The following is a 15,231-nucleotide window of genomic DNA, read 5'->3' as shown; positions in this document are numbered from 1 at the left end:
GAACTCTAGTCCCATTTGTCTAGCTTCTTGCTGTTCACTGCCACTTACAAAAATCGCCATTTAGGAAAGGTGGTTTTTATCTTTGTTACATAAGTTTTTACTATATAAAAAATAGATAAAGGAAATATGAAATTGATAACGGATCGTAATATTACCCGTTACTTATAATTAATAATGATATGTCGTAGTTGTAACCTATCACTTATTAACAGTTATAATATGACGGATTAAGTTGTGACCCATCACTTATGAGGTCAATCATAGATGATTGGTCATCTTTAACCAGTCATAAGTGACGAATCAAGTTGTGACCTATCACTAATAATTAACTCATCAGTGATGAATCATCCTTAGAGAGTCATCAGTGACAAGTCAAGTTATGACCCGTCATTAATGATCAGTTTTATGAAACATAGCAGTGAAGGAATTTTAATTAATCAATCATTAGATATATTAGTCAATCAGTTTTTTATCACAACTTACTTATTTTTTACTTATACAGTAAATATATACATAGCATGATGTTATGTTTTTTTATTTTTATCTTATTTTTCTCACCGTAGAATATGAATCATTATACATTTTTGCTCAAGTCTGATGTAGGGATGGCGGTTGTGGATACAAACTCGTGTTTTGAAAGTGGTGTAGAAACTTCAGAGGGCAAGAACTCAATCTTTTAGCCCTTTTTAGCCTTGAAAAATTCGTCGAACTCGACACTATTGGAAAAAAATAGATGTAATTTTTTCTGTAGATATTTGTAGATTAAAAAAAGTTAAAATCAAAGTCCATATATAAAAGTTACGCTTATTTTACTGAAAATCACTCGGGTCCTATTAAATTACAATTCAATAAAAAATCAGTCATAAGTGACAAATTATAATTTAAATCGTCACTTATAACTACTCATCAATATTATATTTGAAATAACAGATATATAATCTATCACTATAATAATTATCACCCGTTATTTACACATTTTTTTACGGAGTGTTTGAACACAGGCTTCACACCGGTCAAAAAACACTGGGATTTCCTACTGAACACTCTAGTTTTGTCAATCGAGAATTGAAAAGTCCATTCTGAGACGTACAACAAATTATCAGTATGAAATGTTGGATGGTGACGGTTTTAATTTTTATTAAGTATAAGTTAAACGGACACTCACTCACATATGTATATCACATCTACATCCATACATGTCTATATAGATATATTCTATTATACGTTTAAAATAGATTGGAGGTATTATTTTACATAGCGTGAATATTCGTTTTGACCGCTTAACGCATCTATATGTACATGTATTATTCATTTTAAAATTAAATCTCAATAAAATTTAATCAGATGTGTCAAATCTAAAACTCGAACTCCTAAACAGGTTACGTTACAAGGTCACTAACCAACTTTCGCAGGCTACAATTTTAGAAAATAAATCAAACCAGACAATTCTTTTTTCCCCGATAAGAGGGATTATCGTCCGGCTTTGAGAACCAAAACAAAATCATTCATTCATTCGTTAATAAAACATGACTTCCCGAGACGACCAGAAGTGGACCGACTCGATCCTCCGCCGGCCGGCCCCCATGGCCCGCAACCCCACCAGATGGCGCCGTGACACCGACCAGAGGGCCCCGCTACGCCACACATTCCATGTGCCCAGACGTCAGTGAGAGAAACAGTTCACGAACCCAGCACGCCTCCTCTTTCCTCTAGAAAACAAGGCGTCCTTTTGACTCCTCGCCCCGTCTCCGCTCGTCCGCTCGCTATCGCTCTGTGTAGCGGTGAAGCCACAAAAAAATTGATTAAAAAAAGAAAAGAGAGCGAGGGAAAGCTCGCTCTCATCCGCTGTCCGAATCGCACAATTCGAAAGCGACCGCCGCCGCCGCCGCCGCGCTTCAGCTGCTGATCCGGACAGTCTTTGGCTCCTCGACTCTCGAAGAACAGTTCAGGTTTCAACATTTCGCTTCTCCTTTCCTTTTCTGCGCGTTCCTCGGAAGATGTGGTGGGAGGGGCTGTTTGATGCTAGGGGAGATGACGAGCAGTTTATTATTTTTGCTTAGTTTTATGCAATTCTGGTTGCTTTGTGGGGGTTCCGGCGCGCTGCGGGGCTCAAACAACGCGGGTTTGGAGTAACATTTGGAATAGTTGGCAGCATTTTCCGCGTTTTGGACGGATTTCCTGTCCTTTTTGAGCGTTTCCCAAATCTCAGCACGGGTCGGTGAGATTTGGAAGTGCAGAACGCTGATTCCGCAGCTGTTGTTTTATTGCTATTTTCTTAGTGCATCTCGCGGGTGTAATTTTTGGTGATGTTCTCTTCTGAGGTTTATGGGGGATACCCTGGCAATAATTTCTTCCAGTAGTCGTCTCTTGGTTCATCAGATTTCGTAGCCTTCAATGGGCTCTCTGTTTGCGCGATTGGCATCTCTAAGCCCAACGAATTGCTTCCTTTCCTGATCGTTGATTTTTAATTAGATGTAACGAGTAAGCAAAACCTTCATTAGGTGCTAGTTCACATCAGTTAGGTTCTGTTGATCGATAGTCTCATGTACTGGAGACACAACTCGCAGCGAAGATGTTCGTAGCTGTAGGCACTTCTTTAATTGGCTCATGCTTCCTGTAATGCTCACCTTTTGAGATGTCATTTTTCTGTGTCTCTTCAAACAGTTATTTGATGTTCTTGTGTTTGCAGGGGCTGCAGTGTATTAGATGAAGACTAGGTCGTGATTCAGTTGTGGTTGCTATCAGATATACAGGTAGTTTCAGCACATCATCATCAAAGTATTAATCCAACAGATTATTATTTTGTTTGGCCGATAATATGCAGATTCTGTTGTTCAGGGTTTATTTTATGTTGACTGAGCAGTTTATGTAACATTGCAAGCTAAGAATTTCATATTCTTATTTCCATCTGATGGATCATTTCTGACCTTGGACATTACAGTATCGTTATTACGTTGTTTCCTCCTGATTGTCCTTAGAAATCGAGCAATAAATGTCCACTAAGCTGGATATCCATTGGAGTCCTTACTTTCTAGAGACAGATAATATCTTCTGTTTATAAAAAGATACAGACACTATCTGCTTGTGAAGAATTTATATTTTATTCTTTAATTGAAAGTGATGTGCTAATGTAATGGATGTTGGCTGCAGGGTTAAAAAAATGACTGATCAGGAGAGAGATGATGTTCCTATGTTGCTAAGAAATGTTGAGCTACCAAGGTTTCCTCTAAGAAGTACTTCAATGTGTATACCAGTCAGGGATGATGAATATGAAGAAGACACCTTTGTACCCCATACTGGTCCTCTATTCATCCAGCCACCAATTCAGACAGCACCAGGCATTCCATGTACAAGTAGAGACACACCGAACAGGCTGCCTAGACCTTCACAGGGAAAACAAGTCAACAAGCCGCACGCAGTCATGCCAGAAGAAATTGGAGGAAATAGGTGGTCTTACAGTGGACAAGTTCCAAAGAATGAACACTTGATGATGTCTGGACCTTTGGGACAATGTGATAATCCTGATTGTGTCAATTGCCCTCCTGCTTGCAAAAATAGAAGACATTTCCACAGAGGCCCGAATGCTTTAGATAATAAGGTATGTCCTTGAAATATGTCATCTGTTCTAAAGTTGCTAATGATAGCTCTTAAAGCTGTTGACAATGGCATTAATGTGTTTTCTTTTGTTCTCTTGAAGCTTCATAATATTCGTTATGGTCATAATGGTGGGTGGAAGAAGAAGATTGAGCAAATCCTCTCATACATTCCGATTATGAACCCACATGCAAAGGTTGTTCAGCAGTGGAATCAATTCTTCGTGATATCATGCCTGATTTCCATTTTCATCGATCCCTTGTTCTTCTTCCTATTATCAATCAATCAGGTAATATTTTACAAAGTTTTCAGTGTTAAATAGATATGTGTTAATGCTTCTTATATGTATTTGATTACAGCATTTTCCCAAAGCAGTCTCCCGAAAATATTGTATACTGAGCATGCCATGGTTATAGAGAGAATAATATCTGGTTATCTCAGAAATTGTAATACCTGGATGTGCTGCAATTTGTTATCTTAGTCACTCTTGCAGTAATTTTGATCAGAGCTGACCACATTTTCTTTATTTTATTTCATCCAATGCAGGATAACAAATGCATAGTGTTAAACTGGAATTTTGCTACAGCACTTGCTGTTGTCAGAAGTGTGACTGATGCTATTTATTTTCTTCACATGCTTCTTCAGGTAAGTGCACCATCACTTCTGCTTGTCCAGATATGGTTTTGCATTTTATACAATTTTTATTGCTCTAAACAAAGTAGGTACGAGATGGAATGCTCTAAGTGATATGCCCGTGATTCTGGATGCGTATTAAGATTATTATATTCATTCTTTATTAATTGTTCGGTTTACGACTTTGCCGATAACTTCTGAACTTTCTTGAAAACAAATCTTAGATTAGATGCTGAGTTCTGGAAATAGAAATAATCAAATTGCACTGTCCAGAACAACTTTCTATTGTTGACTTGCACTGACGGACTCAGTTTTCATTGCAGGAAAGCTGTATATACTTGACACGCTGATCTTATTCTAATAACATCAATATACTATTAATCTTCAAAGGATGATTGACTTTACTTCTTACATCAAGTGATTGCATTATGTTGATATACTTTGCCTTGTTAGTTGGTTTATCATGCTACTCCGTCCTCAATTTTTGATAAAATTTCCTTTTTTTAGTTTAGATTTTATTTCGTACTGTGTTGGAGTTTGTCCATTGCAATAGATAATTATGGATCTACAAATTTATATGTTTCTATCTGATCAGTCCTACCATCAAACAGTGTTTTTATAAACGGGTCTACTAGGCCGTATACTCGGCCGCATAAAAGGAATGAGTGCCCATACCTGTTACCGTGTAATTGGCAGCTCGGCCACATAATTGCCTGGTTATACCCTGATTACACCATATGATCGCTATTAGGTGGGGTGACCGATCGAGTGCCGGTTACCGATTTTTAAAACCTTGCATCAAATACATGTTCTGTGTTTATTATAGAAGACTATTCATGAATGTAATTAGAAATTTGTCTTTCAGTTCAGATTGGCTTATGTTGCTCCAGAGTCACGAGTGGTGGGAGCTGGAGATCTAGTTGATGAGCCAAAGAAAGTTGCTGTCCATTATCTTCGTGGTTACTTTTTACTCGATTTCTTCGTTGTGCTTCCACTCCCTCAGGTAATATATACCTTGCCCTTCTGCATTAATGCCTATTATTTATTAAGCTTCAATAACCATTATGAATGGAGATTTCTTATTTTTGCTGAAACATTCTGTTTACTGTACTTCCAATGATACCATATCTATTATTGAGCCCGTTTGGTTTGCTTAGGTTGTCTTCGTATATCTCTAAGGTCTGAGAAGTTTCCAATATATTTAGGGCCAACAAGAAATAGTTTTTTTTTTGGCTGTTTATGTAGTATATACCGAGGCACACCATGAGTTTCTCTATTCTGGAGCTAGCGACTTGTGATTCAGGGCCTCTGGGAAGAGTTGGTGTTCATCGAGAACCCCAAAAGAAACCGCACTTACTGTTTCCTCACCTGTTTGCTACTTTGTATCCATGAACCTTTTGTCTGTTTGTGCAGCACTAGATCTGATTTTACTTGAATGAATGCCCGTTTATCTGCCTACTGCTAAAGTTGCTTGTCCAAACTCTAAACTGATGACTTGTTCTTTTTCAATCTAGTTAACAACAACCATTCAGTCAAACAATTTGATGCATTCTTATCTTTGTTGCAGTCTTTAATCTTTTTGCTAATATATTTTTATTTCTTAATCAAGGTGATGATACTGCTAGTTATCCCTAAATTTGTCGGGTTATCAGCTGCAAACTATGCTAAGAATTTATTGCGCGTCACTGTTCTTCTTCAATATGTGCCCCGCATCATCAGATTTGTACCATTACTTGATGGTCAGTCTGCCAACGGATTCATATTCGAGTCAGCTTGGGCCAATTTTGTCATCAACCTTCTAATGTTTGTTTTGGCGGGGCATGTCGTTGGTTCATGTTGGTATCTCTTTAGCTTACAGGTTAGTTGAATATCTTTGTATTGAGATTTGTACACAAAAGTTTGTATTACATATTGATTCAAATGTTCTAATTTGGATAATTGTACCAATGAATCTAGTGTGTTTTACTAATGAGAACATATACCTTTTGTCCACATTGTTGCGTAGAACAGTTCTGAAAAATGCATCAAATTTCCTTGAAATTGTATGTGCTCTGATTATGTTTTGAGTTCAAAGATGGAAAATGTGCAGCTCTAATATAACTAGTCAACTCAATTTGTAATATGCTCAATGTTGTATATACAAGCACAACTCATTTGGTAGTCCTTGGTCACAAATCGTTTAACAGTTCGACCTACTCAGAAAGTACTTATTTTTATAGCTGATACTTGAAAGTTGAAAGTTGAGATCAATCGTATCATTTTCTCTTGTTTCGCATTTTGTCACAGAGGGTTAATCAATGCCTACGAGATGCTTGTTCTGCATCGACCATTCCGTATTGTTATTCTTTTATAGACTGCGGGCATGGCTTCAACATTGAGGGACAGAGTGGACCGAACAGGCAGCAGTGGTTCAATGACTCGGGCGCAATAGCTTGTTTTAACACTGGAGATGGTGCTACATTCCAATATGGAATTTATGGGCAGGCTGTTATGCTAACTACAGAACCAAGTGCTGTTAAACGGTATATATATTCATTGTTTTGGGGGTTTCAGGTATTTACGCCATATGCTTTTTGCTTGTGTCCTTCTATTTTAATTGGTGCCTGTTTGTTGCATCCGAAATATATGCTAACCAGACTATCCTGCATGATCCTTCTAAATCTTTACTCTTATCTGCCATACTGATTAATGAGGTTTCATTCTATTTGCATACATCATAACTCTGCCTAATGTTTTTGCCCATATTTCAATGCCTAATGTTTTTGCCCATATTTTTCAATGGTTTGATTTCAGCAAATAAGTACCTTAGCTGGCAATCTTGTCCCAAGTTACTTTGCATGGGAAGTTCTGTTTACTATGGCCATTATTGGTTTGGGACTGTTGCTTTTCGCATTGCTTATCGGAAACATGCAAAATTTTCTCCAAGCTCTTGGAAGACGGTATGTGATTATACTGCTTATTTTTTCACGCCATATGCTTTTTGCTTGTACAGTCATGAACTGACACCTACATGCTATGCATGCTAGGCCTCTAAAAAGGAAATCAGATTCTAATTATATAATCTTCGCGGGTGAACATTTCACTCCTTTTCTCTTCTCACAGGAGATTAGAAATGCAACTTAGGCGCCGTGATGTTGAAAAGTGGATGAGCCATAGACGATTGCCTGAAGATTTGAGAAGGTTCCTCTACAGAACTTATAAACCAAATCTCTGCAGACTCTTTTTTCCCCTAAAAAAAATTAGCATTGCATATTTGTGTGTCCGCTGCAGCCATTTGCTACTAAACTGTAGAGCAATAATACTGATCAGACCGTGCTTGACGATTGACTATCTCAAAACTAGAGCCCTTATGAAAGCAACGATTTCCATCACAGATCTTTAATTTGTTTTAGTAGCTAATTAAAAATGTATGCTATATTGTCAGAAATATTTTTTAATCCATTCAGAATTGACAATAGTGATTAAGGTTCCATCTCCACAAGATGTATCATCTGATGATAATGTTAATAAGAAAACCTGAATGTGGTTTGGAGTGTTGTACGATCATAATCATGAGGGCCTGTTTGGATGGATGTATCAGACCCGAATCCTTAGCATTTAGTTCAATCAAAATTTGAACTAGATTAGGCTGTAAGCATTTTATTCTTACAGTGGAAGATTGCAACACTTATATTTTTAAAAATGTGTAGGAGGGTTAGACGAGCAGAAAGGTTCACCTGGGCAGCTACCCAAGGAGTGAATGAAGAGGAGCTTTTAGGTAATTTACCTGAAGATATCCAGAGGGACATACGCCGTCATTTCTTTAGATTTCTTAATAAGGTTTGTTTCTTGGATGACATCAACTATTTACTCTGATACCTTCTTTATTTTCACTCACATCTGTCTTTCAAGGGGGTAAAACATGTTTGTAGCTAGTTTTGTGCTTATATTTATTATATTCTACTATTCTAGAATCAAGACCAGTACTGCTTGGGTCCCTGAGCACACAAAATTTGGTAAATGTAACAGTGATATGAGCAGAGAGAATGGAAAAGAACTTGATCTCAAGAGAAAGAGAGTTCGAATTGATGTGGGCCCACAACCAAATGTATGGCTGGACCCAACTTATAGTTCGACACTCCCAATTAAGCTATTAGCGACGACAGAAAATGTGAAAAAAAGGAGCAAAAAGAGATTTGTATTATTCATTCATGTTCTGGGCTCACCTCATTGACATGATTTTGTGCTATAAGATGATGTCTGATAAAGGTAACTCTTACAAGTTTCAATGAAGCACTGACTTTTTTTTGGCAGGTCCGATTATTCACCTTGATGGATTGGCCTATCTTGGATGCTATCTGTGACAAATTAAGACAGAATTTATATATCGCCGGAAGTGACATTCTTTATCAAGGTGGTCCTGTTGAAAAGATGGTCTTCATAGTGAGAGGTAAGCTGGAAAGCATCAGTGCAGATGGAAGCAAGGCTCCGTTGCATGAAGGAGATGTATGTGGAGAGGAGCTCCTGACATGGTACTTGGAACACTCTTCAGTGAATAGAGGTATCAATCTCTACCCTGCATGCCTGTTCTTTTTCTTTTGATTTTATAATTGTCACATCACATGGATTGCTACTGTTTCAGATGGTGGGAAAATCAAATTTCATGGTATGCGGTTGGTTGCTATACGTACTGTAAGATGTTTAACAAATGTTGAAGCTTTTATACTTAGAGCAAGCGATCTTGAAGAAGTCACATCACAGTTTGCACGATTCTTGCGTAATCCACGAGTGCAAGGAGCAATCAGGTAACCACATTTTTGTTTAATTGTCATATGATTATCACATTCGTGCTCATCAGAATACCTGTTCTACCCGAATAGTTGAGGCTGTTTTCTTTATTAATTTCATGCGTTCATGGCATTATATGAGTAACTTCACTGGCTAATCATGCATCGAGGTGATTAAAGATTATTAGGTGCAATCTTTGGAAGGAAGAAATGTTTTCTATGAATACGTGGCTGTTGCCTGAAGCTTGTTTGTTATGGTTATTCCTAGGAATGTTACCAATTTATGGCATTCAAACCCTTTTGCCTTACTCTGTCGACTGACGCTTGAGCCTCTGTTGCTGCAACTGCATCAAACAGGTATGAATCTCCCTACTGGAGAACCATTGCTGCAACTCGTATTCAAGTTGCATGGAGGTATCGGAAAAGGCGGCTGAAGCGAGCTGAGCAGTCAAGGTTGAACGAACAATCGTACCCCTTGTATTCCAACATGGCGCATGATGCTTTTTAGCATGGACGGAGGGGACGATCTCTACCTGACTAGGCACTAACTCTTCGGTTACAGTTCTACAGCTATAGCTGCTAGAGCCCTGAAATTCTGAATCTGTCTGCTTGGTGGAATGTAACACACGGGTTTAATATTTTTGGCTTTGGAGTTCTCTCATCTCCTAGCTTCATTATACTTGCAGAACCATGCACAATCGTTTTGTTCTTGGCGTAAATCATTACCTACATCTCTGAAAGAGCCAGTGCGCACACTTACATGTTGCATCCCAAGCTGTAACTAAATATTGACCATCAGCATTTCAAGATGACACGAAACAACTCCAATTCAGAGTAAGGATCCATACAGTATTGCACCAGTGAAACTGCACGAGATTTGCAGCCAGTTTCAGCTATCGAACGATTCTTTTTACAAGCAGAGCACCCACCACGGTCACGACTGATCTTAGGAACTTGGGAATTGGGATGTTTGAATTGTTTCATGTGAAAAACTCTGAAATTGTTCCTTCCAAACCGTCGATATGGTCATACTGAGGCGTTCCTACTGAGCAGCTAATATGTGCCTACTACTTGCTGCGGCCATGGCCATCGCTGGCTTGGAGCACGACGTCGCGGATGTTCTTGACGAACTCCTCCCACCCGAGCCACGAGCCCTCCACCGCTGGATCGAAGCAGGCCGAGAACACCCCGTACGGCACGCCCAGCAGGAGCGTCACCCAGGGCGGGGGCTCCAGGTCAAGGCCCGTCACCGCGCCCGCCGCGCGTCGCCTGCCGCTGACGCCGCGAGCGCCGCCACAGCACCTCCTCGGACTCGAGGAGAGCGAGATCACGCCGCCGCGCCCACTCCTCGTCGCTCACCGACGCATCCAGACCCGCAGCGACCCGAGCAGTTAGGAACGACGCGACGCGAGCGAGTAGACGAGCGGCATCCACGCAGGCACACGCGCTCCCGCGGCGTCGCCGAGGTACCCAGCAGCGCTGGCACCCCCGCGAAGGAGAACGCCATGACGGCCGGGAGCTTCCACAGCACGCAGAGGTCCGGGTTCCGGCAGCGCGCGGAGGAGGTCGTCCTCCTCACCGCCGAAGACGTCCGACTCATCGACGAGGTTCTGCAGGAAGGTCCGGAGGCCGTTGTTGTGGTGGGCATCAAGAACCTTCCTTAGCACTAGATCTGAACTGTATATCTTATTTAATGGCTAGATATATTAAATCACTGTTTTCACAGATAAGTGAAGTCAGAGCATCTCAGTCCGTAACGAGGGGGCGGAGACTGAGCGAGGAAGCAGGGTGAGTGAGCGGAGGCTGAGCGAGGAAGGAGGGCGGGGCCTGGGGTCCGACTAAATCGATGGAAGATGCTATTCTACGCGCGCGTCAGGAATCAAACCAGTAATTTTTCCAACAGCCCTCCGACTTTCTATTTTTTGAAAAAAATTCTCCCACGTCTTTCATTTTTCTAAAAATTTCCGAATAAATTTTCTAAATAATTTTTCTGAATAAGTTTTTCAAAAAAATTAACGGGAAAAGTTTTTAAAAAAAAATTGAGAAAAAATTAATAAGAAAATTTGCTTAGAAAATTTTGAGATTTTTTTTTAAAAATCCAAAAATAGAAAGTTTAGGCCTATCGGAGAGGGCGTAAGCAACGGAGCGAGCGCGCCTGCTAATCAGGATTCGCGTAAATCGAGGGAGAAGGGAGGACTCCATTGCTGTGGCCTGTGCGGAGTTCGTGGGATCTTGTGTTGAATAAGAAGTCATCCATCCATTCATGCATTGTTGCCATGCTCTTATCCCAGGACCCACGAGGGATTATTTGGGCCGTGAAATCGTGGCCCAGCTACTTCCGATCTTTCCTTTTCTCTGCGTTCCCTTTCTTTTTTGGAGCCCGCTTGAGTTGAACTTCCCCTATTAGACAAGGCTTCGGCTTTTTTGTTGGTGTCCCCATCATCCAATTCAGGCGTTAGATGAGAACCCAGCATTGTTGATGAGTGTGTGCATATATCTACGAGTTATAAAGATGTTTTTTAGTTAAAAATTAGACGTTAGATTTTGTTGGCTTTATCAATTTCTCATAATTATATGAACATGCTGTATGGGTTTTGGTTGATGATATTTCTGCTAAAACTAAATTATATGGAGCACTGGAGACCCGCATCCGTTCAGTCTCTTGATTTTCGCACCACACTCTCTCTCCCCTGAATACGAGTGGTAGCCGGTGTGGTAGTGCCCCCCTCTCTCCCCTTTTTATCTCTCCCCACTAGTGAACTGCTCACATTCTCTCCCCCTTAAAGTAGAGATGATTGTTCTCATCTCGATCCCTATTGTCTCAACCCCGATCCTCAACTATGTATCGACGATTTTAGATGGGGTGTGTGTTGATTTCTAGTGTTTTGTTGCTTGATCTATTTGATTTGGTGGTTGATTCATTCATTCCCCATACAGTTTTTTTTCGCTATTTAGCTCCCAATCTACTAGGGTATTTTTTGATTTCATGACTTCATTTTTGTCGCTAGTGCGAGGGCGATAGGAATCTAAGAGCGCTTCTTCGGTCATGTGAGCTTTTTGTATGTGGTTATGTTGTTGTTTTTTTGCGATTTATTGGTTGATTCATTCATTTTCCATCTTTTTTAAGGGTATTTTTGATTTCATGACTTATTTTGTGTCTCTGGTGCGAGGAGGAGAGGAATTCGAGAGCGCTTCTTCGGTCATGTGTGCTTTTTGTTTGTGGTTATGTTATTTTTTGTCCACCCTTTTTTCTGTGATTTGTTGGTTGATTCATTTATTCTCCATCTTTTTTTGCTATTTTGCTCCCGATCTGCTAGGGTTTATGATTTCATGACTTGATTTGTTTCGCTGGTGCTTAGGGGAGAGGAATCCAGGAGAATTTTCTTCGGGTAGGTGCACTTTGTATGTGGTTATGTTGTTTTTTTATCATCTTTTTTACTATGATGCCATTGTTAATCCCTTTTGTTTTGATGTTTTTTTTAGGATTTGAGGTGTGGCGCAGCAGGGGAACAATGAAAGTTATCGAGTAGCTGGTCAGATCCTTTTTCGTTTGGTGGTGAGTTGTGCCTCTAGCTCACGAATTTTTGCATTGTATTTTTATGTTAGCATTACTCTATTTTGCTGCAAGTTTTTGAAATATGAAGACTGCCTTTTGTTTCAGCGGGCTCTAAAAACATCCTACCTTGGGTTATGCTTGACAGGGATGGTCAGAGACATCCATATTTGCCTTTTCCCTATTAAAAAAAATTGATCCTTCTTATCTTGACTCGATCTCACGAAATTGGATTGACCCGCAAGGTTTACTTGTACTTGCAGTCATCATTTTCTCTTTTATATAGATGCATTAATAGGTTTCATCTGGTTGTTGGAGCTAATGAGACTGAACCTGATCAGTATATTTGTGTTCTGAAGGTGTAATGAGTCTACCATAAGAGTGCAGTTTTGCTTGTTTATGTCATTTGCATTTTTGATGGGCATGTGGATGGGTGTCGGTGACATGGAAACCAGGGTCCTCGAGTCTCGAGGCTAGGACAGCAGAATGTCACATGGCGTTTTTTCTCGGGGACTATCTCCCCGAGGTACGAGAAGACCCAGTTCCGGGAGATGTGCTCGGGGCCATGAACAGTGGTCCCCGAGTACCCGAGTTCCCCGAGGACCTGAGAATGCAGTTCCGGGAGAGGGCGCTCGGGGCCATGAACAGTGACCCCCGAGTACTCGAGTTCCCTGAGGACCCGAGAAGACACAGTTCCGAGAGGGGACGCTCGGAGTCATGAACAGTGGTTCTCGAGCACCCGAGTACCCCGAGGATCCGAAAAGTCATATCCGGGAGAGGGCGCTCGGGGCTATGAACAGTAGTCCCCGAGCACCCAGAGTTCCCCGAGGACCTGAGAGGCCCCTTGTCAGTGGTCCCTACAAGGGCTCAGCGATGAGGTGTCAATTGGTGAGAGGTCCGATGTTGCATTTAAGAGGGAGCGTGGCCTATCACTTCCAACCACTCCTCCCACGCCTGCTGTCAGTCCCTGTCACCGCCTGGCAGGGAGGAGTGGGGACATTTAATGCGATGGGTCCCATCGCGCGTCAACCGCCGCGGCTTGGAGATATCATCGTTGGGCTCGAGGCATATCGCCTACTACCCTGCTGTGTCAGGCTTGCTCTGATCGGGTGGGCATGCGGGGTTGCTCGGTGGCTGCCCGATGGGCCCCCCTGCTGCACCGGCTAAAAGAGTGCGTAATGGGCGACAAGACCGGCCGAGAGCGGATTTTTCACCCCCTGTAACAAGCTGCAGCCCCATGATGGTTGCTTTCCATTTATGGCTCATGGGGACTTGTACCCTTCTTTCTGGGCACGCCAAGCCTCACGGCGGTATAAAAGGGGAGGTGCACCCCGGAGAAAAACAAGTCTGAAGTCGAATAGTTGAAGAAGCATTCGGGCACAAGACTTAGAAGATCATCAAAGCTTAAGTACGAGTCGAAGAAGCTGAGCAGAGGTTTACCTAGACCGAAGCTCTAAACTTAGACAAAAATCCTTGTAACGCAAGAGATCCATAGAGAGGTATTCCCAGAGTATTTATAGCACACACACAGGAGTAAGGTATTACGCTCCGTGCGGTCCGAACCTGTCTAAATCCCTCGAGCATTTATTTCCGATCATCCGTCCCACCTGCATCTCCCATATACTCGCATTTAATTCACGTACGAGGTAGATTCAGAACCATCCTCCGACCGAATCTCAAAGAGGGTCCCTCCGAATCCTCGCTTAAGGAGTTCATCCTCCGACAACGAGCCTCTACAAACATTTGTTACAATTTTGTTCATAAGGACAGAGGATTTATAGTGCCCCTAAAGACTAAAGGGTTGGGTGTCATTTCAGGTTATAGTGTTCTGTGAAGAAAATGATGGTTGGACTGCAATTGTAGAATGTATGGTTGTATGGGCAGTAGTTGTTCCTGTGTGGGTGTAGTGCTAGTGATCGAGTTATGTGTATCTATGATGATCTGTGTTGTGCTTATATCATTAGCGTCTAGGCATGCTTAACTACACTCAAGTCTAGGTCTTAAAATGCAACTTGATTAGCACCAGGGGAGGACAAAGCTGTTTGCATTGCTAAAATGTTAGGTATAGATAAATAGCAAAATCCTAAAATTAATTTTCCACACAGGAACATGTTATGTTGATCTCTATGTTTATCTACATGACTATTACTATGTTTATCTCTATATTTATGTACATGTCTATGTCTATATGTATATATACGTTTATCTCTATATTTATCTACATGTTCATCTCTATATTTCTCTACATATTTATCTATCTGTTTATATTTATCTATCTATTTTGTTTCTCTTTGTTTGTCTCTTAATCTGTATTTCTCTTTATCTCTCTCTATATCTATGTCTCTCTTTATTTCTCTCTATCTCTGTCTTTATATATGTCATTTGCTTTTCTTAATCTTTGTTTATCTTTTTTTCTCTTTCTCTATCTATGTGTGTCTATATACATGTATGTATGTATGTATATATATGTGTGTATCATTGTTGATTTCTGTATTTGCTTCTCTCTGTTTCTCTCTTTCTCTTTCTTTCCCTTCTTTATGTTTTTTCTGAGATATATCTGTTTTGAATCATGGCCTTTCTTCGTTTTTGTTTGTTGGATGTATGTTTCTATCTATTTCTCTCTCTATATATTTATGTATGTAGCTATTTTTCTATATGTATATTTATATATCTCCCTCTCGATCT

At 40.7% G+C, this 15,231-nt stretch overlaps 1 protein-coding gene across 2 annotated transcripts; it reads left to right on the top strand.

Annotated features, from left to right (window-relative positions):
* Positions 1–1,739: 1,739 nt before the first annotated feature.
* On the top strand, positions 1,740–9,724 carry LOC133921109 (probable cyclic nucleotide-gated ion channel 20, chloroplastic). 2 transcript variants are annotated; one of them, XM_062365853.1, is made up of 14 exons: positions 1,740–1,949; positions 2,690–2,753; positions 3,151–3,598; positions 3,698–3,883; positions 4,141–4,239; positions 5,093–5,230; positions 5,837–6,085; positions 6,514–6,780; positions 7,021–7,166; positions 7,330–7,407; positions 7,917–8,046; positions 8,521–8,767; positions 8,849–9,011; positions 9,351–9,724. In XM_062365853.1, the coding sequence occupies exons 3-14, from the start codon at positions 3,161–3,163 to the stop codon at positions 9,499–9,501; spliced, it is 2,292 nt and encodes a 763-aa protein (XP_062221837.1). In that variant the 5' UTR covers positions 1,740–1,949; positions 2,690–2,753; positions 3,151–3,160; the 3' UTR covers positions 9,502–9,724. The 2 variants fall into 2 exon arrangements, with proteins under 2 accessions (XP_062221837.1, XP_062221838.1); XM_062365854.1 differs by lacking the exon at positions 1,740–1,949 and adding an exon at positions 1,984–2,214.
* Positions 9,725–15,231: the final 5,507 nt, after the last annotated feature.

Source organism: Phragmites australis, chromosome 6, assembly GCF_958298935.1.
Source record: "Phragmites australis chromosome 6, lpPhrAust1.1, whole genome shotgun sequence".
In the NCBI taxonomy this organism is placed as follows: Eukaryota; Viridiplantae; Streptophyta; class Magnoliopsida; order Poales; family Poaceae; genus Phragmites; species Phragmites australis.
Note: the sequence above shows the minus strand (reverse complement) of the source record. Positions and strands in the feature narration are given on the sequence as shown.